Genomic DNA, 25,055 nt, shown 5'->3' with positions numbered 1-25,055 from the left:
GGATAGAAAAGCTGAATTCTGGCTTCCTGTCACTCCAAGGTAAGAGCAGGACCAGTCTCCACCAGTACACACCAGTACAACAGTCAGCTGGGCTCTGATTGATGCTCCCAAAGAGATTTTAGGCAGTTTTTCCCTTTCTCTGAGCACCAAGGAGTCAATCCTGGATCCTCCCTGGCCCATCTGTGTGATCAGGTTCCTTTCATGATGGACCAAGCAGGAGAAACCCCCTGGAAAAAACGGGCTGCTGGATCCATCTGCCCTCAGGGGAGAGCCTGGGCCTGCTGTCCCTAAGTGACAAGTGGCATGTGGACAGCAGGACATGCCCTGGGGTGGGATTTGCATCCCTGCTCCTGCCGGTGAAGGTTCCCAGCACAGCAGGAATGGGAAGGGTGTTTGCCCCAAAGCTCTGGGGTTGATGTGGGACAAACCCAGGCTGGTTCAATCCCAGTGCTGAGCCTGTCCCTGTGTCCCCGTGCAGCTGGTGAAGCTCTGCAGTGGCATGATTGAGGCTGGCAAGGTCTACATCACCACCAACAAGCACTTTGTCAGCGGGGTGCGGGACCTGTCGCAGCAGTGCAAGAAGGATGAGATGATTTCGGTGAGTTTGGGGTGGGGCAGGGGGCACAGGGAGGGCTGGGGGCTGCTCAGATCCCTGCTGCTGGCAATGGATCCAATGGATCACAAATCCAAGCCCCTTCTGCTGCTTAAGCAGCCACTTAAAATGAGATTTTACGCTTGGAGGGATGCAGAGGCTGCCTGAGAACACCAAGCTGGAAGGTCAGGGTGAGATGCACGATTTGCAGGCAGATGCAGACTTTGAGGAAGGTTGTGGGAATCTAGGTCAGTGAGCATCAGGGATTTGGGAGGTAACCAGCCCACGCAGGCACACGTGGATCTGGGCTCTGGACTGGCAAGGACAGGTTCAAATGGCTCCAAAACCTCCCTGCCAAGCAGCAGAGGCTCCTCAGAGCCTTCCTGAGCCTCTCCTGAACCCCTGGCAGTGAGGGGCAGCTGCTTCTCTTCATTGCCACTTCACCTTTTTTTTGGTTTTGTTTTTGCAGGAGTGCCTGGAGAAATTCGGGGACAGCCTGCAGGAAATGATCAATTATCACATGGTAAGGGGCTGCTTCCTCCTGTCCCCTTGGGTGCTGGTGGCACTGCTGATGTCCCCTGTGTTTGCCATTTGGGCTCCTGGAAGGGTGACAAAACCCCTTCATAAAGGAAGAGGATGATTCACCGAAGTCCTGCACTGCAGAATTTTTTCTTCTTTTTGGGCAGCAGAGGGGTTTGTAGTGAGGACACAGAGGGGCCTGAGGAAGATTTTGGGGCAGATTTGGGATAGATTCTGGAGCCTGGCATCCAAATTAGTGGCATCAGGCCATTGGTGAGGGTGTGGAGGGGTCAAACTGGGAGTCCAGCACTGCTCAAGGGATCGTGAGTGCTGAAGGATTTTAACATGCAGGACCTGTTAATCCTGCCCTGAGATGAAAGCAGCAAAATTCTCACACAATAACTCTTCCTTCACTCATCAACACAGCCCCAGGAGTTCAAATCTGGCCTTTCTCCACCCCAAAACCTCCTAGAGAAAGGAAGGTGCCTCACTCTGGGTGGCTCCAAAGCTGCAACTTGAAGTCTGTGCCTGTGAGAGCCTGAAGCAGAAGTGCTTTAAAGTGCAAGGAGCTGCAGGGTGTCAGCTCTGCCTGACCCACTTCTGCCCACGAGGGCCCTGTCAGAGCCCATTAGGCTCTGGGATGCAACAAACCCACTGCAGCTGGAGGAGAAGCTGCACCAAGTCCCTTTCATTATTTCATGAGGCAGGTGGAAAGGCTTTTTTCCCAGGATAAAAGCGCCAGGGGATGTACGTGCAGCTCTGCCAGGGCCGTGGGGATTTGGGAGCAAACGGCAAATTTTTGTGGTGGTGTGAGGAGAATAAATGAGAGTGAATAAATGAGTGGCAGCAGCAGAGAAAACCCTGATTTTCTTCTGTAAGACCTTCCTTCCAAGGAGCGCCTGAAGCCCTGAGAAGCTCCCCCTTCATCCCAGGGATCCCATTCCAGCTGCAGCCCAGCCCAGAATGTCAGGCAGCTCAGGTGGGTGATGGAGATGCAGGAAGAGGTCCAGGAATGAATTTTTCCAGCTGGCTGTGATTGGAGTAGGGAACTGGGAATGGCACTGCCCTGGAGCCCCTGAGGATGAGTTCCTGTCACATCCCACCGTGCTGATCCAGGGGAAAAATATCCTTCCAGCTCCAAGGAAGCAGCCCCAGCCAGGAGCCTCTGGATGCGAAAAATCTGCAAGTGCAGCTTCCCCTGAAGTGGGAATTGTTTTTCCCTCAGCAGGAGGATCCTTCCCAGAGCTGGGAATTCCCAGCTGATCTGGGACCCTTCCCCTGTCTCCGTGCTACCACCACACGCCCAGGGGGGATATTCCCAAATCCTGCCTTTCCCAGCCTTGGGAGAGCACAGCAGAGCAAATCCTACTCCAGGAAATGGCTTTGGAATGACTTCAGCTGCATCCCCAGCCCTTTCCAGGGGTTCAGGGAGTTATTTTTAGTGCCTGCTGCTGTCTCCGGAGCGTGTGAGTGTGTCTGTGCGTGTGTCTGGCTCATCCAAGGATCTCAGCTGTGGAATGGATGTCGGAGCTTCGCTCCAGGAATGCTTCCAGGACAGTATGTACAACTGGAACCAGTTAAAAAGAAAGGGAAAATATCCTCCCCCCCCCCACCAAAAAAAAAATCAGTTGTTCTACAATTTTGTTGCCAGAGCACGGGGCCTGCTTCAGACTCAGCAAAATCCAAGCTTGGAGCTGCTGGAATGTGGAAATAAACATGCAGAGCTCTGGAGAATTCCCACTTTTTTTTCTCCTTTCAATGCACCGAGAGGAATAAACACCAAAGGCACCTGAGAGGGCAGGTGACAGGAGCTGGAGTCGGTGTCCTCTGCCTTTTTTGGGTCCTTTTAGCCCCATTTCCTCCCTCCATTTTGAACTTTTCCTGGCAGCTTTGTCATTCCCACCTCACAGAGGGATCTGTGTCCCCAGCAGCTGGATTTGGATCCAGCCTGAGCCATTCCCAAAGCAGCCACACACTCCCAGGGAACTCCTGAGTGCTCAGGAAGGTGGGATCCAAGATTTCCTGGGCTGCTTCTCCTTAGGATTTCAGGGCTCCTGGCCTTGGCTGGTTGTGCTTTTCTGGGAATGGCTTTGTAGGGAATGTCAGGCAGCTCAGGTGGGTGATGGAGATGCAGGAAGAGGTCCAGGAATGAATTTTTCCAGCTGGCTGTGATTGGAGCAGGGAACTGGGAATGGCACTGCCCTGGAGCCCCTGAGGATGAGTTCCTGTCACATCCCACCGTGCTGATCCAGGGGAAAAATATCCTTCCAAAGCCTGGGACCTTCGGCTTCCCGGGATGTTCTGTTCAGGGACAGAAGGAATTTCCTGCCGATCCAATGCTGACCTCTGCAGGTGGAGGTCCTGGTTCCAGGCAGATTCCAGGCGGGATGAGCAGCATGGATTTCCCACCAGCCTTTGGATCTCCGGTGTCTCCCACCCTGATTTTAGGCTCGAAATTCCAGGGATAACGCCCTGAGCTTGCTTTCATTTCTTGAAATTCCTGCCCCTAACAAGCCCAGGTTTGGATTGATCCCGTGGCCTCCGAAACCTGGGAAAGGGGAATGTAGGATCCAGGTTTTTAATGCTGTTGGGGTAGAAGGATGGGAATTCCCTTCTCCCATCCTGCCCCTCCTTAGGCACAGCTGTGGCTGAGTCATGGACCTCAGCAAAGGGAAGGAGGGTGGGGTGAGATTTTGGGCTGGAAAATCTGAAAACCGACGGATTTGTTCCAAGTCTGGCCGGGAAAGGAGGGAAAGCCGAGGGTTGGGTTTTATGTTTGAAACTTTAGCTCTTAAAACTCGATTTATTTGTGCTGAAAATTGAATGGAGGGCACGCTTGGAAATGTTCCCCTGGAGATTTTGTCTGGCAGGATCAGGGATGAAGGAATTAAAGGGATATAGGGTCACAGGGGGGTGTGGAACACAGGCAGGAAAGGTGTGTTCCTTACCTGGAATTCCCTCAGGAACCACTCTAATCCCTGCTCCGGGTGCTCTGACAGGAGCAGGGAGAGGAGGATTGACAGAGCAGGACGTGGAGAAATACAAATGTAAATATAAATAAATGTAAATATAAATAAAGCTTATTTATAATTTTATAATACATTTAAATATGTATTTTTATTTATTCATATATTTAGATTTAGATTTATATGTTTACATTTATTTATTCATATGTTTATATTATTTTATAATACAAAACCAAATACAAATAAACAGGTGGAAAGGAAGGGGCTTGGAAGGATTTATTTGGCAAAAGAGAGTAAAATTTAAGAGGTTTTTAAGAACTCGGCCTCTGTACCGTGCACTGGACCCCTCACCCGAGCTCCCAGCGTGTTTTTGGCTCTTCCCTCCTTCCCTGGATGCAGCGCTGAGGCTCCAGTGCCCTCCTCCGGCAAAATGAGGAATTCGGGATGGGATTGATGCTTCCAAGCGAGGAATTCGGGATGGGAATGACGCCTCAAAACGAGGAATTCGAGCCTCGGGATTGAGCCCTCGCAACAGGGATGTAAAGGGAGCAGCTCCTCCAAACGCTCTGCTTGTGGAGGTGTGATGGTGGCACCTCATCCCTGTGAGGGTCAGAGCCCCGGGTGTGAATTCTGCAGGAATTCTGCAGGAATTCTACACCTGGGAATGCTGCAGCTGTGGGAAAAGCTGTGATTTATTATGACCAAGTGATGGACACCACAAAGCCCTGGAGTTTTCTGAGTCCCTCACACGGAAGCTCCTCAAGAGCAGCTCATGAATTTTTTGACTCCTCAATGTTTCCACGTTGCAAAATAATTGACTTTTTTTCCCCTCTCCTTCCTTCCAGATCCTGTTTGATCAGGCCCAGAGGTCAGTCCGGCAGCAGCTGCACAATTTTGTCAAAGAGTGAGTATTTGTCTTTTCCCTTCGGTCTTCAGCTTCCTGAGCTCCCATTCCGCGTGTCCTGGGTGTGCTGGGAGCAGAACCACAACCTCCCTGCAGGGCTGATCCTCCAAAAAAAGAATAAAGAAACCAAAAAAAAAAAAAAAACAAAATTGATAATAAAACCAAACCAATAATAATAATAAAATAAAAAATATCTTCCCTACCAACTCTCTGAAGAAAGATTTGATTTAATCTGGAGTTTCTCCAGTTGGACACGATGGGCTGAGCTGGGATCCCACTGGCACCTGGGGCCTGCCCACAGCCTCACTGCCCCTCTCGATGCTTCATTCTCATTTTTCTAACCCTCATTTCTCCCCATTTCTCCCCATTTCTAACCCTCATTTCTCCCCATTTCTAACCCTCATTTCTCCCCATTTCTCCCCATTTCTAACCCTCATTTCTCCCCATTTCTAACCCCCATTTCTCCCCATTTCTAACCCTCATTTCTCCCCATTTCTCCCCATTTCTAACCCTCATTTCTCCCCATTTCTAACCCTCATTTCTCCCCATTTCTAACCCCCATTTCTCCCCATTTCTAACCCTCATTTCTCCCCATTTCTCCCCATTTCTAACCCTCATTTCTCCCCATTTCTCCCCATTTCTCCTCATTTCTCCCCATTTCTAACCCTCATTCTCCCCATTTCTAACCCTCATTTCTCCCCATTTCTAACCCTCATTTCTCACCCTCATTTCTCCTGATTTCTCCCCATTTCTAACCCCCATTTCTCCCCATTTCTAACCCCCATTTCTCCCCATTTCTAACCCTCATTTCTCCCCATTTCTCACCCTCATTTCTCCCCATTTCTCCTCATTTCTCCTCATTTCTCCTCATTTCTCCCCATTTCTCACCCTCATTTCTCCTGATTTCTCCCCATTTCTAACCCCCATTTCTCCTCATTTCTCCCCATTTCTAACCCTCATTTCTCCCCATTTCTAACCCCCATTTCTCCCCATTTCTAACCCCCATTTCTCCTCATTTCTCCCCATTTCTAACCCTCATTTCTCCCCATTTCTTCCGATTTCTAATCCTCATTTCTCCCCATTTCTCCCCATTTCTAACCCTCATTTCTCCCCATTTCTAACCCTCATTTCTCCCCATTTCTCCCCCCCATTTCTCCCCATTTCTAACCCTCATTTCTCCCCATTTCTCCCCATTTCTAACCCTCATTTCTCCCCATTTCTAACCCTCATTTCTCCCCATTTCTAACCCTCATTTCTCACCCTCATTTCTCCTGATTTCTCCCCATTTCTAACCCCCATTTCTCCCCATTTCTCCCCATTTCTAACCCTCATTTCTCCCCATTTCTAACCCTCATTTCTCCCCATTTCTCACCCTCATTTCTCCCCATTTCTCCTCATTTCTCCTCATTTCTCCCCATTTCTCACCCTCATTTCTCCTGATTTCTCCCCATTTCTAACCCCCATTTCTCCTCATTTCTCCCCATTTCTAACCCCCATTTCTCCTCATTTCTCCCCATTTCTAACCCCCATTTCTCCCCATTTCTAACCCCCATTTCTCCTCATTTCTCCCCATTTCTAACCCTCATTTCTCCCCATTTCTTCCGATTTCTAATCCTCATTTCTCCCCATTTCTCCCCATTTCTAACCCTCATTTCTCCCCATTTCTAACCCTCATTTCTCCCCATTTCTCCCCCCCATTTCTCCCCATTTCTAACCCTCATTTCTCCCCATTTCTCCCCATTTCTAACCCTCATTTCTCCCCATTTCTCACCCTCATTTCTCCCCATTTCTAACCCTCATTTCTCCCCATTTCTAACCCTCATTTCTCCCCATTTCTCCCCATTTCTCCTCATTTCTCCCCATTTCTAACCCTCATTCTCCCCATTTCTAACCCTCATTTCTCCCCATTTCTAACCCTCATTTCTCCCCATTTCTAACCCTCATTTCTCCTGATTTCTCCCCATTTCTAACCCCCATTTCTCCTCATTTCTCCCCATTTCTAACCCCCATTTCTCCTCATTTCTTCCCATTTCTAACCCCCATTTCTCCCCATTTCTAACCCCCATTTCTCCCCATTTCTCCCCATTTCTAACCCTCATTTCTCCCCATTTCTCCCCATTTCTAACCCTCATTTCTCCCCATTTCTCCCCATTTCTAACCCCCATTTCTCCCCATTTCTAACCCCCATTTCTCCTCATTTCTCCCCATTTCTAACCCTCATTTCTCCCCATTTCTCCCCATTTCTAACCCCCATTTCTCCCCATTTCTCCCCGTTCCTCCCTCCCTGGCCCCAGGGACGTGAGGAAGTTCAAGGAGACCAAGAAGCAGTTCGACAAGGTGCGCGAGGACATGGAGATCTCGCTGGTGAAGAACGCCCAGGCGCCCCGGCACAAGCCCCACGAGGTGGAGGAGGCCACGGGCACCCTGAGCATCACCAGGAAATGTTTCAGGCACCTGGCCCTGGATTATGTGCTGCAGGTGGGTAAATGTTGCCCTCTCAGGAGTGCTCAGGATGGGATTTTGTTCTTTAAAACGCTGTGGTCGTGGAATATTCGGAGCTGTGAGGGCTCAGAGTGCAGCTCCCACACAGGGATCAACGCCCCAGCCTTGGCTTTAGCAGCACCCTGCACCTGGGAGGGGAAGTTTTCATTGTTTTACCTCAGTAAGAGAAAGAAGGAGAAAATTCTCTTTATTTCAGTCAGAGAAATTCTAGTCCCTCACACAATTTCTAATTTAATTTCTATTCAGTTTCTATTTAATTTGTAATTTAATTTCTATTCAATTCCTATTTAATTTCGAATTTAATTTCTATTTAATTTCTATTTAATTTCGAATTTAATTTCTATTCAATTCCTATTTGATTTCAAATTTAGTTTCTTTTCAATTTCTACTTAATTTCGAATTTAATTTCTATTCAATTCCTATTTAATTTTGAATTTAATTTCTATTCAATTCCTATTTAATTTTGAATTTAATTTCTATTTAATTTTGAATTTAATTTCTATTCAACTTCTATTTAATTTCGAATTTAATTTCTATGAAATTCCTATTTAATTTCTAATTTAATTTCTATTCAATTCCTATTTAATTTCTATTCAATTCCTATTTCATTTCAAATTCAATTTCTATTCAATTTCTATTTAATTTCGAATTTAATTTCTATTCAATTCCTATTTAATTTCGAATTTAATTTCTATTCAATTTCTCTTTAATTTCAAATTTAATTTCTATTCAATTTCTATTTAATTTCGAATTTAATTTCTATTCAATTCCTATTTGATTTCAAATTTAGTTTCTATTCAATTTCTACGTAATTTCGAATTTAATTTCTATTCAATTCCTATTTAATTTTGAATTTAATTTCTATTCAATTCCTATTTAATTTTGAATTTAATTTCTATTTAATTTTGAATTTAATTTCTATTCAACTTCTATTTAATTTCGAATTTAATTTCTATGAAATTCCTATTTAATTTCTAATTTAATTTCTATTCAATTCCTATTTAATTTCTATTCAATTCCTATTTCATTTCAAATTCAATTTCTATTCAATTTCTATTTAATTTCGAATTTAATTTCTATTCAATTCCTATTTAATTTCGAATTTAATTTCTATTCAATTTCTCTTTAATTTCAAATTTAATTTCTATTCAATTTCTATTTAATTTCGAATTTAATTTCTATTCAATTCCTATTTGATTTCAAATTTAGTTTCTATTCAATTTCTACTTAATTTCGAATTTAATTTCTATTCAATTCCTATTTAATTTGTAATTTAATTTCTACTCAATTCCTATTTAATTTTGAATTTAATTTCTATTTAATTTCGAATTTAATTTCTATTCAACTTCTATTTAATTTCGAATTTAATTTCTATTCAATTTCTACTTAATTTCGAATTTAATTTCTATTCAGTTTCTATTTAATTTTGAATTTAATTTCTATTCAACTTCTATTTAATTTCTAATTTAATTTCTACTCAATTCCTATTTAATTTCGAATTTAGTTTCTATTCAATTTCTATTTAATTTCAAATTTAATTTCTATTCAATTCCTACTTAATTTCGAATTTAATTTCTATTCAATTCCTATTTGATTTCAAATTTAGTTTCTATTCAATTTCTACGTAATTTCGAATTTAATTTCTATTCAATTCCTATTTAATTTTGAATTTAATTTCTATTCAATTCCTATTTAATTTTGAATTTAATTTCTATTTAATTTCGAATTTAATTTCTATTCAACTTCTATTTAATTTCGAATTTAATTTCTATGAAATTCCTATTTAATTTCGAATTTAATTTCTATGAAATTCCTATTTAATTTCGAATTTAATTTCTATTCAATTTCTATTTAATTTCAAATTTAATTTCTATTCAATTCCTACTTAATTTCGAATTTAATTTCTATTCAATTCCTATTTGATTTCAAATTTAGTTTCTATTCAATTTCTACGTAATTTCGAATTTAATTTCTATTCAATTCCTATTTAATTTTGAATTTAATTTCTATTCAATTCCTATTTAATTTTGAATTTAATTTCTACTCAATTCCTATTTAATTTTGAATTTAATTTCTATTTAATTTCGAATTTAATTTCTATTAAATTCCTATTTAATTTCTAATTTAATTTCTATTCAATGCCTATTTAATTTCTATTCAATTCCTATTTCATTTCAAATTCAATTTCTATTCAATTTCTATTTAATTTCGAATTCAATTTCTATTCAGTTTCTATTTAATTTCCAATTTCATTTCTATTTAATTTCCAATTTCATTTCTATTTATTTCTATTTAATTCCTAGTGCAGCAGCACTCACTCACTGCTCCCTGAACGGTCAGGGTTTGGGGGTTTTTCCAGTCATTTTTTGGAATCATCCCTAGGTTTTTTTGTGCTCTCAGGCAGTGATTAAGCAGAGAAGCTCAGGGCTGATCCCTGGCTGTCCCCTCTGGCTGCCACTCAGGCCAGCTGGTGACACATTCTGACTTGTCCCTGGTGTCCCAAGCTCTGGGGGTAGAAGGGCAATGCTGTCCCCTCGAAGGATAAATCATTTGGTATTTTCCATTTTGGCTTTGGACATGAATGCAAGGCCTCACTGTAGGATGCTCCCTGCATTTCTCCCACTGAAAAGCAGGAATTCCTGCATTGTGCTGATCCATGGGGAGGCTGGCCCAGTGCGAGGTGTCGCCTTAAATCCACCAGTTTTGAAATGTATAGATGTGAATTTATCCAGGTGTCCTTTGGTGTTTAATTAAAGTCTTAAGACATGAATTTATCCAGGTATCTTTTGGTTTTTAATTCAAGTTTTTTAGTGAGTGAGGGGAGTTATTTTGTTCTTTTAAATCTGAAATATGGGGCCTGCTGGAAGAAATCAGTGATTGATATATTGAATACTCCCCTCACTGGGGCAAGGTTTGGGTACAGACACAGATCCAGCAGTGATTTTAACCCATCCAGGTGAGAAAATCCACCTGTTCTGCATTTATTCCACCTTTTTATCCCACCTGGAACTCACCAGAACTGACCTTTCAGACACCTTCCGTGTGGAATTATTTGGATTGGTTTGGAATAATTTGTGATTGATTTCTGAGGCTTTCTCGGTGAATTTGGGAGACTTCCAGGCTGGATTTGCTGCTGAAAATGTCTTGATTTTCCCCCCACAGATCAACGTGCTGCAAGCCAAGAAGAAATTTGAGATCCTGGACGCGGTAAGAGCCCTGTGGGTGCCCTCAGTGGCTGCAGGAAAGGGCAGCCCTGGAGCCCTGGCACTGCCCTGGGGGTGCAGGAATGCCAAAAAGAGGAGCTGGAGCAGCTCCCCAGGGAGTAAATCCAGCCCTGGATGAGATTTTCAGGGTGGAGGACGCTGCTTTCCCTGCTTTGTGCCCACAGCAAGGAGAAGAGGGATAAATTGCTTTGGGAAAGGAAAAAAAGAAAGTGTGAACCCCTTTTATTTTCTGGTGGGGGATAATGAATTCGGGTTTTTCACCCTCTCCCTGACCCCGCTGTTGTTTCCTTCCCCAGATGTTGTCCTTCATGCACGCCCAGTACACCTTCTTCCAGCAGGGCTACAGCCTCCTCCACGAGCTCGACCCCTACATGAAGAAACTGGCCACAGAGGTGAGGGGACAGGAATGGGGTGGGCTCTGCTTGCACCCCTTCATCCTAAAAGGAGGAGGGACACCCCCCTTTTCCATCCAGCTGCACATTTGGCCACCAGGGAATGCTTGGAGTGTCGTGCTGGGGGTGCTGGATGAGTGGGTGCACATCCAAACACAGCCTTTTGCCCCTTTTTGCCCCTTTTTGGCCTTCTTTTGCCCCTTTTTGGCCTTCTTTTTCCCCTTTTTGGCCTCTTTTTTGCCCCTTTTCCCTTTTTTCCCCCTCCTTTTTCCCCCCTCCTTTTTCCCCCCCTCCTTTTATCCCCCTCCTTTTTTTTCCCCTCCTTTTTTTCCCCCCTCCTTTTTTTTCCCCCTCATTTTTTCCCCCCCTCCTTTTTTCCCCCCCTCCTTTTTTTTCCCCTCCTTTTTTCCCCCCCTCCTTTTTTTTCCCCTCCTTTTTTCCCCCCTCCTTTTTTCCCCCCTCCTTTTTTTCCCCCCTTCTTTTTTTCCCCCCTCCTTTTTTTTCCCCCATCCTTTTTCTCCTCTCCTTTTTCCCCCCTCCTTTTTTCCCCCCTCCTTTTTCCCTCTTTTTGGGGATTTGGGATCTTGGAAAGTGCTGCTGTCACCCCAGAGCAGCTCCTCAAACTCCTTCCCAACTTTTCCACCTGTTGTTGCTCTCCCTGCCCTCAGCTGGACCAGCTGGTGATCGACTCAGCCGTGGAGAAGAGGGAGATGGAGCACAAGCACGCCCTGATCCAGCAGAGGGTGAGTCCTGGTGCCCCTCTGGGTGCCCCTGGCAGCTGCCATCTGCTCAGGGGCCAGGCTGTCACAGCCTGGATGCCACCTGGATGTCACCTCGTGGCTGCTGCGAGCTCCAGCTGGCTCAAATCTAGGATTTTTCTGACTCTTCTGAGGGTGGGAGGGATGGTGACACTCCAGGACCCCTCAGGCCTGGGCACCTGAGTGGTTTTTTCTGTTCTCACTTTGCCTCCCTCTTTGCTGCTGAGGATGTGGGAGGATTTAAACTCTGGAAATGCCTCTGAGACAGAGATGTGATTTGTGAAAACCATTGCAGAGCACAGCTGGTTTTGGGGAAAGGGCACAGCTCTTCCCTGCCACCCTCTCTCACAACTCGGAGCTGAACATCCTCACTGCAATTTAGGATTTAAATTTTCCTGCCTGGAACTGTCCTGAGCTGCTTTTCAGCCCCTCTGTGCTGCTGCTGCTCCCTTCGTGATGGAGCAGGGCCCTGTGCAGCCCTGATTTAAATAGAAATCTTCAAGCTGAGCCCACAAAACCCTGTGGCCTCTGGAAAGATTTGGAGATTGTTGTGCTTAATCATTGTGGTGGCACTAATATCTTTATTTCCTCACTAGTGTCTACCCTGATTTAAAATCTTTAAGCTGAGCCTTCAGTGAGGAAGCATCTCTGATTAACCTGGGCTCAGATTTTCCACCCTTGGCAACGATTCCCAACCTGAAGGTTGCAGAAACATCGACTAATTTATTTTTCTTTCCCTCCTCTTCTCCCTGGGTTGCTGCCCTGGCCCTGCAGACCCTCCTGCAGGTGAGTACCCACCCAGATTTCCTTCCTCTGGCATTTTTTTCCTCATAAAAATGGGTATTTACTGAAAGCAACACAAAGAAGCCTTGGCCTGGCATCTGGAGTTGGCATTTTAAAGCCCAGTTTTAAATTACTTTGGTTTCACCCTCATGAAAGGAGTTAAAGTAAGGTTTTAATTCTTTGTGTGATGCTCACTTGTGGCTCAGGGCTCAGCACTGCAGTGACAGCAACCCTTGGCTGATTCTTTTTTGGTGCCTGGAGATTTGAGGAGCTTGGGTTTGGTGGGATTGGATCCACATCTGGCAGGCACTCACAGGGATCAATATTCCCCCTCAGAAGGGAGCTAAGTGGCCTCTAATGCCCTCCCTCAGAAATGCCATAATCCATGGAATGGAAATTTGAGCTCTGAGGAGTGACATTCCCTGGGAATGGCCTGGGAGTGTTGATGAAGTCATGAGGGAGAGGTGAATCCATTTGTGACCCCTCAGCTCCCCTGGGAGCGATGACTTCATCCAAAGGGACTTGGAAAACCTCTCCAGTGTGGGTTTTTCACTTCAGCCTCTCCCTGGAGCAGCAGGGAATGAAGATTCCAAGAGGGAGAAGCAGCAATTAGTCTCCATCAGGATACAAAACCTCAGAGCCTGGAAGGGACCTGAACATCCTCACTGCAAGTTAGGATTTAAATTTTCCTGCCTGGAACTGTCCTGAGCTGCTTTTCAGCCCCTCTGTGCTGCTGCTGCTCCCTTCGTGATGGAGCAGGGCCCTGTGCAGCCCTGATTTAAATAGAAATCTTCAAGCTGAGCCCACAAAACCCTGTGGCCTCTGGAAAGATTTGGAGATTGTTGTGCTTAATCAGTGTGGTGGTACAAATATTTTTATTTTCTCACTAGTGTCTACCCAAGCAGCCTGCTAAGGGAGGAAATTTGGGTTAAATAATATTTTTTTAAGTGGTTTTGGGGTGGGGAACTGTGATTTTGAATTGGATTGTCCTTGGCTTTCTGAGAGCCAAGTTCAGAGGGAAGTGGTCTGTGGCATTTTGTTTCATTGTTGTTTTAATTAAAAGAAATCCAGTGGGGAAGAAAAACTCATCCCAAATCTGTTTCCTTTTGATGCTGTAATTTAGGTAATGTGGAAAACACAGAGCTGGGGATGTTTCCCAGTGAGAAAGGAGGAGAGAAATGGGAATGTTTGAAGCAGGCCTTGCTCACAGGTCCCGATATTCCTGAAACCTTCCACTGCTCCAAAACTGAGGGGACAGTGGGAGATGTTGGATTGGGAATTAGGGAAAAATTCTTCACTGAGAGGGTGCTCTGGCATTGGAACAGGTGGAATCACCATCCCTGGAGTGCCCACAAATGTGTGGATGTGGGACTTGGGGACGTGGTTTGGTGGTGAGCACAGCCGCGCTGGAATTAATGACCCTGGAGAGCTTTCCCAACTTTAATTCCATCATTTTAAGGACACAGGGCTCTCAAAAATTTTCCTTCCCAGCCTCGTAGCCATTCCCAGTGCGGAGCAGTTTGGGAACTGAGTGTGGGCAGAGCTCTGGGCCTCGTTGAGCCCAGCTGGTGGAGAACAATCCAGGGCCCATCTGGCCCTTGCAGGGCCAATTCCTGGGGCAGGAATTGCTGCCCAAAGCGTGGCTCTGCTCCAGGGATCCGGGCAAGGCACAAAGCCTGGCTCTGTCGGGTCACTGGGAGCGCATCCTGCTCTGCTCCCGCTTTTCCCTGCCCTCCCTGCCAGCTGTATGGTAATTAGCCCGGCTCTAAGCTGATTGCCTCTCAATAGGAGGCTCGGGAAGGGGGGAGCAGGTGGTCCCCAAGGGCCACCAAGCGTCCTTTGCTTGGTGACAGCGCCAGAGCTTCCCAAAAGGGAAGAAGAGGAGGAGTAAAAGAGAAGGGGCTGCAAAAGAAATCCCTCCTTCGCTGGCAGCCCACGGGGATGCTGCTCTAGGAATAGGGAGAGGACACGGAGCTGCTCCTGCTCTCCAGGAAAAGCAGCAGAGCCTCCCAGCTGGCAGCATGAAGATTTTCGGCAGGCTGGAATATCTCCTGGTAAGGAAAATCCTGCAGGGGAAGAAGTTCAGGGCTTCTTTTTAATGTGGCAATGAGGATTGTGGCTGTGGGGCTTTGCTGGAGTGACCCCAAAGCCAAGCTCGGCTTTGTCACTGGGTTTATCCCTAAATTTGGGAAAGCTCTGGGGCAGGGACCAGCTCCCTGAGCATCAGCTGCTGGCAGGGAGAGCCTCTGGCATCGGGAATACCGGGAAACAAAAGGGTTTGTGAGTGGGATTTGGCCGGGAGGAGTGAGAGCTGCCGGTGCAAATTCCCAAATTCCAGCTGGGGCTGGGATTGTCCATGGAATTTACAGAGCCAGAGAGAGAAAAGCTTGGAATTTATGCACCAGGAAAAGAGCCAGAGGGAGGAAAAAAAAAAAGGGAATTTAGGCACCAGGAGAGAACGTGTGAATGGTGTTTGTTTGTGTGTGTGAGGGGGGTGTGTGCAGCTTTAGGGAATGGGAATATTCCTTTGGAATTATTTTGTTTGGAATCAAACAGCCAAACTGGGCACAATTCCTGATTTGCCTCTGGGAGAAGTTCTTTTCCGTGCTGTGTAAATAATGCAGTGAGGGTGGAAATGATGTCATTGCTCAATACTGAGCGTTATCGATCACTTAAAGAGGATTCTTTGGGATAAAAGCCTTTGTCTTCCAAGAGGGAAAGCTTTCCCTGTGTTGTTGCTGCTCCTAAATGGCATTGATTGAAAACAAAGTGATAAAAGAATAAAATAATGTGGAGGTTTGGTGAGAAGAAATATTTTTTCTTGGAATATCTAAACGCAGCTGGACTGAAATGATTCCCTGCCCGTGCTTGCTGAGGCTTGGGGAGGTTTTCTATCTGGAAAAATCAAATCATTGCAGAGAAAATTCGGTTTTATTCAGCGTTATTTCCACCTGGAATGGGTAACTGAGGGAATAACGCCGTGGGTTTTCAGGGAATTTCAGGGAGAATCACTCCTGGCACAGAGATTGTATTTATTTTAAAGGCTTTTAAGGAGTTGTTGGTATTTTAGAGAGAGGTTTGATCTGTTTTCAGCCAGGGGTTGTGATTTTTGGGATAGGAATGAACCTCTAAGTGAGACCTCCCTGCTCCAGAGGGTATGGAAAGCTCCTTGCTTAGAAAATTCCCTCTCCCAAAGATTCCAGGCAGCTTCTCTCTCCACATGAAATCTGTTCACTGGAGGGGTTTTGATTTAATCACTCGTTTTCTTTGCACAAGAAAGATTTTTGCACAAAATGCTCATTCCAGAGGGGCAGTTGGAGGAGTTTATCTGGGGCTGGGCTGGAAGCAATCCCTGCTCCCAGCGTGGAACTGGACAGGGAATTTCCTGGGTGGGCCAGGAGGCCACCTTCAAATAGGATTTTCTCCTTTTTTAAAATCTCTTTTCCTTTTAATTCCTTCCTGAGCCCATCTGTGCCCGTGCTGGGTTTTTAATTCCCATTTGCTGCTTGGAAAGCATCCACATTAATGTCCTTTTTTCCCCCCCATCCCTCTGGATGTGGCCCTGGGAATGTGTCCCTTCATTGTTGCTCCCATGGAAACCATGGTGAGGTCATTCCCGGAGGGATCTCAGCTCCCAGGGTGGGAATTCGGGATGACAGCAGCAGGGACAGGATCCCAGTGATTTCCTGGGAGTCAGGGAGAGGAAGGGAAGCAGAGATCGGGTGTCTCATTTGGGAAGATGTCAGGTTTGTTGGAGCAGGGTGTGATCCCACCTGGCACTGCTGGTGCTGTTGGAGCCAAATCCACTCAGATCCCAATCCCAGGGAATCTTTTCTGTGTCAGGAATTTGTTCTGTTGCAGAGACAACGAGGGGCTAAAGGCAGAGTGAATAAATCAGTCTGAACTCTGTGTCCAAAGTGTGTGGGGAGAGTTTAGGAAAAGGTTTCTTTATTAAAATCCTGCATTAAAATCTTAAAATCCTGCATTAAAATATTGCTATATTTTAGGGATAAATATTAGAAGGGAAAGGAGAAAGAGGGAGAAGGTTTTCCACTACATCCATCCCTTGGGAGTGGAGGCAGAGCTGCTGCTGTGCCAGCCAGGACCCTTCTGTTATTCCCAAGAATTGCCAGGATCCAAATTTTTCAACGAATAAAATGGATCCAGGGACACATTAAAAGCAGGTTTGGCACTTCAGAGGGTTCATCCTCACACATCTGTGTGCCCACACCCCACCTTGGGCAGGATGATCTCCTCAGACAGAGTCCAAACCATGGAATCAGCTCTCTAGAAACGTTCTTGTAATTTTTTTTCCGGAGATTTTTCCTCTTTGCAGTGGCTGTGGCGTGAAAATTCCCTGGCTGAGCTGCAGCAGGAGCTGGGTATAGGAACCCCACGGTTTAAACTGGAATTTCCCCAGTTGCCCTTGCTGTGGTTTCACCTTTCAGCTCCCTGAGCCTTTCCTGTCCATCTCCCTTTAGGCCTTGGCCTGGCTGAGAACAGGAAAATTCACCTGAGCACGGGGATAAAGTTGGATTTTTCTCTCCCCTTTCCCCTTATTTGTGTCTCAACACTCCCTGTGGCTTTGTAGCAAAGATTCCAGGTGCTCCCAGCACTGGGATGGAACAAAGAGGCCCTGAGGCTCCACATCCCCGGGCTACTGGGCAGACTGGTCCTTCTCCCTTAATTTGTCCCTGATTTCCAAATCCACCTCCCAGCTCTGGGGACTGCTCTGCCCTTGGCTGCCCCTCAGGAGTTCTCTTGGTGGCACTGGAGGACCTAAAGCAGCAGAAATATGAGCAGGATTTGGCCTGAGGTACCTTCATTGAAATATAATCAGAATTTGGCCTGGGGGACCTTCATGGAGTCATCTTTGGGGTATGTTTTGGGGTGGAATGTCCCAAAAGTGCAGCTCAGAGTTCTTCCAAAGGCAGGGAACACCTCCTTTTGGAGCTGCCCAGCTCCAGCCATTCCATGGGCAGAGTGTTCCAAATTCAGGCTCAGCCAGGTTAAAGTCCCACCTGCCTTGACTGCACTGGTTTTTACTGGATTTACTGGTGACGTGTGTGGCCCATCTGTTCCTCCTGCACTCCTGGGGATTTATCCTCCTCTCCACCACTCTGCTGGATGGGGACAGCTGAAGGAGGCAGGAGGTTGGATTTACACCCTCCCCCTGCTTTATCCTGCTCCCCAAAGTGAGGCACGGCCCTTAAAAATGGGCATTTTTGAGATGGGTTTTACCCTTGTTGAGCTTTTGCTGAGCTTTTTAGGCTGCTTGCATTGTTTCCAAACCGGTGCAGATACAAATCACTGCAGATTCCCATCAAATGCACAGAATTGTCACTTCAGAGCAGCCCCACAAAAATCAAACATCCACGAATCAGAATAAAATCCCCTCTGGCCTTTGCAGCGTGGAGGTGCAAGAGCTGAGAGGGATTCACCCTCTCATGGCAGGAAAATTTGGGGCTGAGCAGAAACTCCTTTAAGTGGGTGCCTTGCAGCACTTCCCAGCATCTAACTGAGCATCCTGCTGCCTTTCCAAGGATTTCCTCCCTCCTGTCCCGTTGGATCTGCTCCTCCTGGATCAGCATGATTCTTGTCACGACACCTCCCAGGCACGTTTGTGGAAATAACTCATCCTAATGAGAGCCCAGTGCCTGTTGCCAGGCAACAGAGCATCTGCAGGGGCTGATGCCAAGCAGGAAAGGCCTTTAAAGGGTCTTGGAACCCTTGGAATATTTGTGCTGGAGAGAGAGGATGGAATCAGCGAGCAGAGACAGCGTGCCCCGGGGTAGAGAAGTGGTTTCGCTTTCCTGACCTATTTTCTCTTGGGAATGAGGCAGAAAATCGCCCAGGGATGAGGATCCTGTGCTGGAGAGCAGCTGCTCTTCCCTCTGCTCCGTGTCCTGCTCTGCAGCTGTCAGAATCCAGGAGGGCTGGGGTGACAGAATGGGCTCTGATGGGTGGCACAGCACAGGGAGTTGGCATCTGAGGACAGCTCAGGAATGGGGTTGGTGGCTCTGCCCCTCTGGAGTTCACTCCTTTTCCCTGGGTTTGGGATTGGGGTCATCCTGCCTCCTTGCAGGGCACAGAGGTGGCAGCAGCCCCATGCCAGTGAAAAGCACTCCTGGCTTCATTTCCCACCTCAGCCTGACCCAAATGTTGGGAATTTTCAGCACTCCTGCTGATAAACTCCATGCTTTTTCTCCTTATCAGCTGCCAGGGGAGGGAAATGCAGCATGTCCAGCAATTTCCTGCAAAACCAGGGATAAATAAGTTTGCTGGAATGGGGATAATCCATGTTTGCACCTCACTGAGGCACAGGGACTGACAGCTCTCGGGATTTTGGCAGATTTGTCTCTTTTTGATGTTTTGTTAAACCATCTCCACCACAATCCCAGCAATTCAGCCCTGTCCTGCCAGAGTCTGAGTCTGTTTCCTTTTTCCAGGACTTCTCCTACGATGACTCCAAGGTGGAGTTCAACGTGGATGCCCCCAACGGGGTGGTGATGGAAGGGTACCTCTTCAAGAGAGCCAGCAACGCCTTCAAAACATGGAACAGGTGAGGAAAAACTCCAATTCCATCTGATCTTTGGGCTCAGACTCTGCACAGGAACACACTTCCTGTCTAGGGAGATCCCTGGAGGGATTCTGAGCTAATCAGTTAAAAGATGAATAATTAAAGCAGTTAAAATTTGAGAGTTTCTGCATTTTTAGTGCTTTTTACAATGGAAAAATGACCAGGATCCTCCCAGGGAAGAGAGGGCCCAATGCAGCTCACAGGAAAGCTGTGGATTTATAACAATTAAGAGAATTTAAAGTGCATTCATAACAATTTAGAGAAATATCCCAACACAGGGAATGTTTCAGGGGGATCCAACCTGTCCATTCTGGGATGGGGAGATGTGAGAGTGCAAATACCAACTGTGCTCCCAGAAATGGCTTTCAGTGCCCTGACCCTGCCCTTAATAATTTACAAATATTCCATCTGGGAGCTCCCTGGCTCCTCTGCCTCCTGCTCCAGCCAAGAGAGCCTCTGGAGCTGCCAGAGATGTAGAAAAGTGGGAGCAGAGGTTTCAGGTTCCACCCCTGCTCGATATTTGTGTGTTTGGTGTTCCCTGAGAGGGTCAGGAATGGTTGTGCCAAAGGATTCCAGCCCTTCCAGGGAATTTCTGATGCCTGGGATCGATGCTGGCTTGCCCCACATTCCCTCCTCTCACATAACAGGGAATGAGACAATAATCAGGGATCTTTTCCTTGGCCATGGGATAAATACAGCAAGGCTGGGCTGTGCTGAGGCTTTGGAATAAATAAATAAAATTAATTAATTAACTAAATGCTTCAATGAACTGTGTATGGCATGCACAGAAACTGCTTTTATTTGCATGGGAAAAAAGGCTTGGAATTAGAGATTGCTGAAGGGGTTGGATAAGAATTCCTTCTCTTTGAAGCTTCCCCTGGTGCTGAGGAGATTCCAGGCAAATTCAGCATCATTCCTTGTCCCTCAGGCTCCCCTGGAAGGAGGGAGCAGCTCCAGGGCCCTGTTGGAGTTCAGAGCTGTGGGGAGGCATCTGGGCTGAGTTTTTATCAACCTTTCAGGATTTCCTGCTCGCTGTTTTCCTTGATCCAGCCTTGATCCATAGCTGCTCCCACGTGTGGAGCAAGATGTCATCCCAAAAAGTGCCAGGTTAATGCCAAGGTCTTGGCATTAGGATTTGCCTGAAATTGTTCCTCTCTCCTAGAAATTCCCTGTGAATTTATGGATTGCTCCAAAGGGTGCCTATCCCAGAGGGAGCACCACCCTCCAAGGCATCCTGCTTTCCCTGACCTTTGAATAATGTCAGCCTCAAGGGCTCCACGTTTTTTCCCTGCCCCTAAATCCCAGTTTTCTTCCTGGAATCCTCCCCCATCCCAGTCACATGCAAGCAGCAGCCTCCCCACAGCTCTGTCCCTGTCTCTATTCCCACCCACACCCAGCTATTCCCAGCTATTCCCAGCTATTCCCAGCTTCTGGAGCCCACTCGTCACCTCCTCGCTGTGCTCAGCACCTCCCTCTCCCTGGAGCAGCAAAATCCTCCCAGAATCCCAAAATATCCCGACTTGGAATGGCCCCACGAGGAGCTGAGCACAGCCTGCTGCTGCCACAGCACTCAGAGCGACACTGAACCTCCTCAGCTCATCCAAGGCAGCTCCCACGTGGGTGGGACAGCCTCCAGTCACCTGGATTTCCCCATTTTTCCCAAATCCTTTTGTTGCCTTTTATCTGTTTGATATTTCAGCTGTGACAAAAGGCAGAGAATTCTGTTTTACCTCATTTTCCCTGATTTTTTTTTTTTTTTTTTGCCATGAAAAACACCCTGCTGCAACCCTCTGACTCTTTACACTCAGGCATTCCAGCGTTTTCTTCCTGGTGGGAATGGTGGCCACGGCTTCCTTTGCTTCCCCTGAAGATGATCAGGTTGCTAAATAAATGAATAAATGAATGACAGGATTTTTAATGGAGATATAAATGGGAAAACCCCCCTCTTTTCATGTCCTGATGCCTGTCCGTGTATCTGTCCCTCCTCAGGAGGTGGTTTTCCATCCAGAACAGCCAGCTGGTCTACCAGAAGAAGCTAAAGGTCAGTGAGGCTGCCCCAGGGATTAACCAAGTGGTTAATTAACCAACTGCTTCATTAACCAGCTGCTTGGCTGGGGATTCCTGCTGGCAGTGGGGTGGCAGGAGCAGGGATTTGGATCAGAGGGACAGCGAGGCCACAAGTGAGCTCCAGGGTCAGAAAAGTGGCAGCAAATGGTGTTTGTTAAATAAATATTTATTTAGATTCAATCTTCCTGCTCAGTGCAGGGAGTTGGGGAGGTTCTCCAGCAAATCTGATCTTTGTGTGTGTGATCCCACACAAATTTCCATAAAACCCATTCCCATGGCCCTGGAGTTACCTGGGGGGGAGCTGGCTCTGCTCTCTCCACACTCGGCTTGGGCAGGAGCTGGAGGGGTTTGGGCAGGAGTTTGGGGGGTTTGGGCAGGAGCTGGAGGGGTTTGGGCAGGAGTTTGGGGGGTTTGGGCAGGAGTTTGGGGGTCTTGGGCAGGATTTTGGGGGGTTTGGGCAGGAGTTGGAGGGGTTTAGGCAGGAGTTGGAGGGGCTTGGGCAGGAGTTGGAGGGGTTTGGGGAGGAGTTTGGGGGGTTTGGGGGGTTTGGGCAGGAGTTTGGGGGGTTTGGGCAGGAGCTGGAGGGGTTTGGGCAGGAGTTTGGGGGGTTTGGGGAGGAGTTGGAGGGGTTTGGGCAGGAGTTTGGGGGGTTTGGGCAGGAGTTTGGGGGTCTTGGGCAGGAGTTTGGGGGGTTTGGGCAGGAGTTTGGGGGGTTTAGGCAGGAGTTGGAGGGGTTTAGGCAGGAGTTGGAGGGGCTTGGGCAGGAGTTGGAGGGGTTTGGGGAGGAGTTTGGGGGGTTTGGAAAGGAGTTGGAGGGGTTTGGGCAGGAGTTTGGGGGGTTTGGGCAGGAGCTGGAGGGGTTTGGGCAGGAGCTGGAGGGGTTTGGGCAGGAGTTGGAGGGGTTTGGGAAGAATTTTGGAGGGTTTGGGCAGGAAGGAGTTTGGAGGATTTGGGAGTGAGTTTGGAGGTTTTGGACAGGAGGGAATTTGGAGGGTTTGGGCAGAATTTTGGAGGATTTGGGAGTGAGTTTGGAGGTTTTGGGCAGGAGGGAATTTCGAGGGCTTGGGCAGGAGTTTCCCAATTGTGCCCCACACCCAGGGCACCCTCAAAGCCCCTCAAAGCCCCCCTGTGCCCCCCCAGGACGTCCTCACGGTGGTGGTGGAGGACCTGAGGCTCTGCACAGTCAAACCCTGCGAGGACATCGAGAGGAGGTTCTGCTTTGAGGTCGTGTCCCCCACCAAGTGAGTTTGGGGCTCCCTGTGAGAGATGAGATTGGAGCAGAGGCTGCCCTGGGCTGTTAAATTTTGGCTGGGAGATGCCAGAATCCCTGGGAATTTCCTCAGACATCACTTTAAGCTGGATCTGAGTGGATAATTATAGATATTATTTATATAATATATGCCTTTATATTATTTATGTTTTTAATTGATACTTAATATATATAATGCCCAATTATATCATTCCCAGCTTTTAGAAACAGCTTCCAGACCTGCCTGGAGATTTGGAGAGGGAACACCCCTGGCTATCCAAGCTTTTAGGATTAATTTTTTGCCTGGAAGCTTTGGAGAGGAAACACCCCAAGCTTGTAGGGTTAATTAGTGCCTGAAGGGTTTGGAGTGGGAACACCCCAAGCTTGTAGGATTAATTTTTCACTGGAAGGTTTGGAGTGGGAACACCTCTGGCTGTCCAACCTTGTGGGGTTAATTTGGTGCCTGGAAGCTTCGGAGAGGGAACACCCCAACCTCGTGGGGTTAATTTTTACCCTACTGCTGAGGATGAAGAGGAACAACCTCACCCAAAATATCCCTGCTGGCCTTTGGCTCCTGCCACCCCATCCCTGCTTTTCCAGGAGCTGCATGCTGCAGGCTGACTCGGAGAAGCTGCGCCAGGCCTGGATCCAGGCTGTCCAAGCCAGCATTGCCTCGGCTTACCGGGAGAGCCCCGACAGCTACTACATCGAGGTGAGGGAGGATCCATGGAAAACCTGGGTTATTCCTCTCCAGGTGTGTTACAGGTGTTAATATCCTGATTTTTTTGCTTTTCCCTTCAGAGGCTGGACAGAACAGCCTCCCCCTCCACCAGCAGCATCGACTCCGCCACGGATTCCCGGGAGCGCGGCGGGAAAGGGGAAACCATCCTGCAGAGAGTGCAGAGCATTCCTGGGAATGAGCAGTGCTGTGACTGTGGGCAGCCAGACCCTCGCTGGGCCAGCATCAACCTGGGCATCCTGCTGTGCATCGAGTGCTCCGGGATCCACAGGTGCCAGGGGCTGTGGGATCCGTGCTGCCAGGCTGCAGGATTCCAGGGAAAATGGGCAGGGATGGGCTGGAGACTCCCAGGGAAAAATGGTTACAGATGGGCTGCAGGATCCCTGGAGAAATGGTCAGGGATGGACTGGAGACTCCCAGGGAAAATGGGCAGGGATGGGCTGGAGACTCCCAGGGAAAATGGGCAGGGATGGACTAAAAGGTTCCTAGGAAAAATAGCCATGGATGGACTGCAGGATCCCATGGAAAAATGGCCAGGGATTGGCTGCAGGATCCCGGGAAATGTGGTGGAGCTGGAATTGCAGCTGATTAAGAGAAGTTCTGGTTTTTATGGCATTGGAATAATTGGGATTTCCTTCCTGTTGGCTCAACAGGAGCCTGGGTGTTCACTGCTCCAAGGTCCGGTCTCTCACGCTGGATTCCTGGGAGCCAGAGCTGCTGAAAGTGAGTGCTGGACTTTACCAGCCAGGGAGAAATGTGGGAATGGAGGGATTCCCTGGAAAGAGGGAACCCCTCCCCTGAGTGTTTCATTTAATTCCCTCCCTGAATTTGACTTGCAGCTGATGTGTGAGCTGGGCAACAGCACCATGAACCAGATTTACGAGGCGCAGTGTGAGGAGCTGGGGCTGAAGAAACCAACAGCAGGGAGCTCCAGGTGAGCTGTGGCCCAAAATCCATGGAAAAGCAGGCTCAGGGAGCTCCAGGTGAGCTGTGGCCCAAAATCCATGGAAAAGCAGGCTCAGGGAGCTCCAGGTGAGCTGTGCTCCAAAATCCATGGAAAAGCAGGCTCAGGGAGCTCCAGGTGAGCTGTGCTCCAAAATCCATGGAAAAGCAGGCTCAGGGAGCTCCAGGTGAGCTGTGGCCCAAAATCCATGGAAAAGCAGGCTCAGGGAGCTCCAGGTGAGCTGTGCTCCAAAATCCATGGAAAAGCAGGCTCAGGGAGCTCCAAGTGAGCTGTGGCCCAAAATCCATGGAAAAGCAGGCTCAGGGAGCTCCAGGTGAGCTGTGCTCCAAAATCCATGGAAAAGCAGGCTCAGGGAGCTCCAGGTGAGCTGTGCTCCAAAATCCATGGAAAAGCAGGCTCAGGGAGCTCCAGGTGAGCTGTGGCCCAAAATCCATGGAAAAGCAGGCTCAGGGAGCTCCAGGTGAGCTGTGCTCCAAAATCCATGGAAAAGCAGGCTCAGGGAGCTCCAGGTGAGCTGTGGCCCAAAATCCATGGAAAAGCAGGCTCAGGGAGCTCCAGGTGAGCTGTGCTCCAAAATCCATGGAAAAGCAGGCTCAGGGAGCTCCAGGTGAGCTGTGCTCCAAAATCTGTGGAAAAGCAGGCTCAGGGAGCTCCAGGTGAGGCTGGGGGCACACATAGGGCCTAGGGAAAGCCACAGAGCAACCCCAGTGCCCCCAAATCCATGGAAAAGCAGGTTCAGAGGGCTCCAAATGCCTCAGGTACCCCCAGCTCATCCCACTCCCCTGAGCTGGGCTCTCAGTGTGCTTGGGAACCAGG

General features: G+C 47.7%; 1 protein-coding gene across 7 annotated transcripts in view; it reads left to right on the top strand.

Moving 5' to 3' along the window:
- ACAP3 (ArfGAP with coiled-coil, ankyrin repeat and PH domains 3) overlaps positions 1-25,055 on the top strand; it is an 80,621-nt gene that overhangs the window by 39,875 nt on the left and 15,691 nt on the right. For all 7 annotated transcript variants that reach the window (XR_007207892.1, XR_007207893.1, XM_048326110.1 and 4 more), the window contains exons 3-17: positions 479-598; positions 1,062-1,115; positions 4,923-4,981; positions 7,276-7,459; positions 10,646-10,690; positions 11,004-11,099; positions 11,768-11,842; positions 12,632-12,643; positions 19,090-19,202; positions 21,210-21,261; positions 22,428-22,528; positions 23,137-23,248; positions 23,338-23,546; positions 23,929-23,998; positions 24,115-24,209. Coding sequence is in view for 5 of the 7 variants with exons in the window: in XM_048326110.1 (XP_048182067.1) it covers positions 479-598; positions 1,062-1,115; positions 4,923-4,981; positions 7,276-7,459; positions 10,646-10,690; positions 11,004-11,099; positions 11,768-11,842; positions 12,632-12,643; positions 19,090-19,202; positions 21,210-21,261; positions 22,428-22,528; positions 23,137-23,248; positions 23,338-23,546; positions 23,929-23,998; positions 24,115-24,209 (1,397 nt within the window). In the remaining 2 variants the exon portion in view is untranslated. The remainder of the gene's footprint in view (positions 1-478; positions 599-1,061; positions 1,116-4,922; positions 4,982-7,275; positions 7,460-10,645; positions 10,691-11,003; positions 11,100-11,767; positions 11,843-12,631; positions 12,644-19,089; positions 19,203-21,209; positions 21,262-22,427; positions 22,529-23,136; positions 23,249-23,337; positions 23,547-23,928; positions 23,999-24,114; positions 24,210-25,055) is intronic.

Source organism: Corvus hawaiiensis, chromosome 22 (genome assembly GCF_020740725.1).
Source record: "Corvus hawaiiensis isolate bCorHaw1 chromosome 22, bCorHaw1.pri.cur, whole genome shotgun sequence".
Taxonomy (NCBI): Eukaryota; Metazoa; Chordata; class Aves; order Passeriformes; family Corvidae; genus Corvus; species Corvus hawaiiensis.
This window is presented reverse-complemented; position numbering and strand designations above follow the sequence as displayed.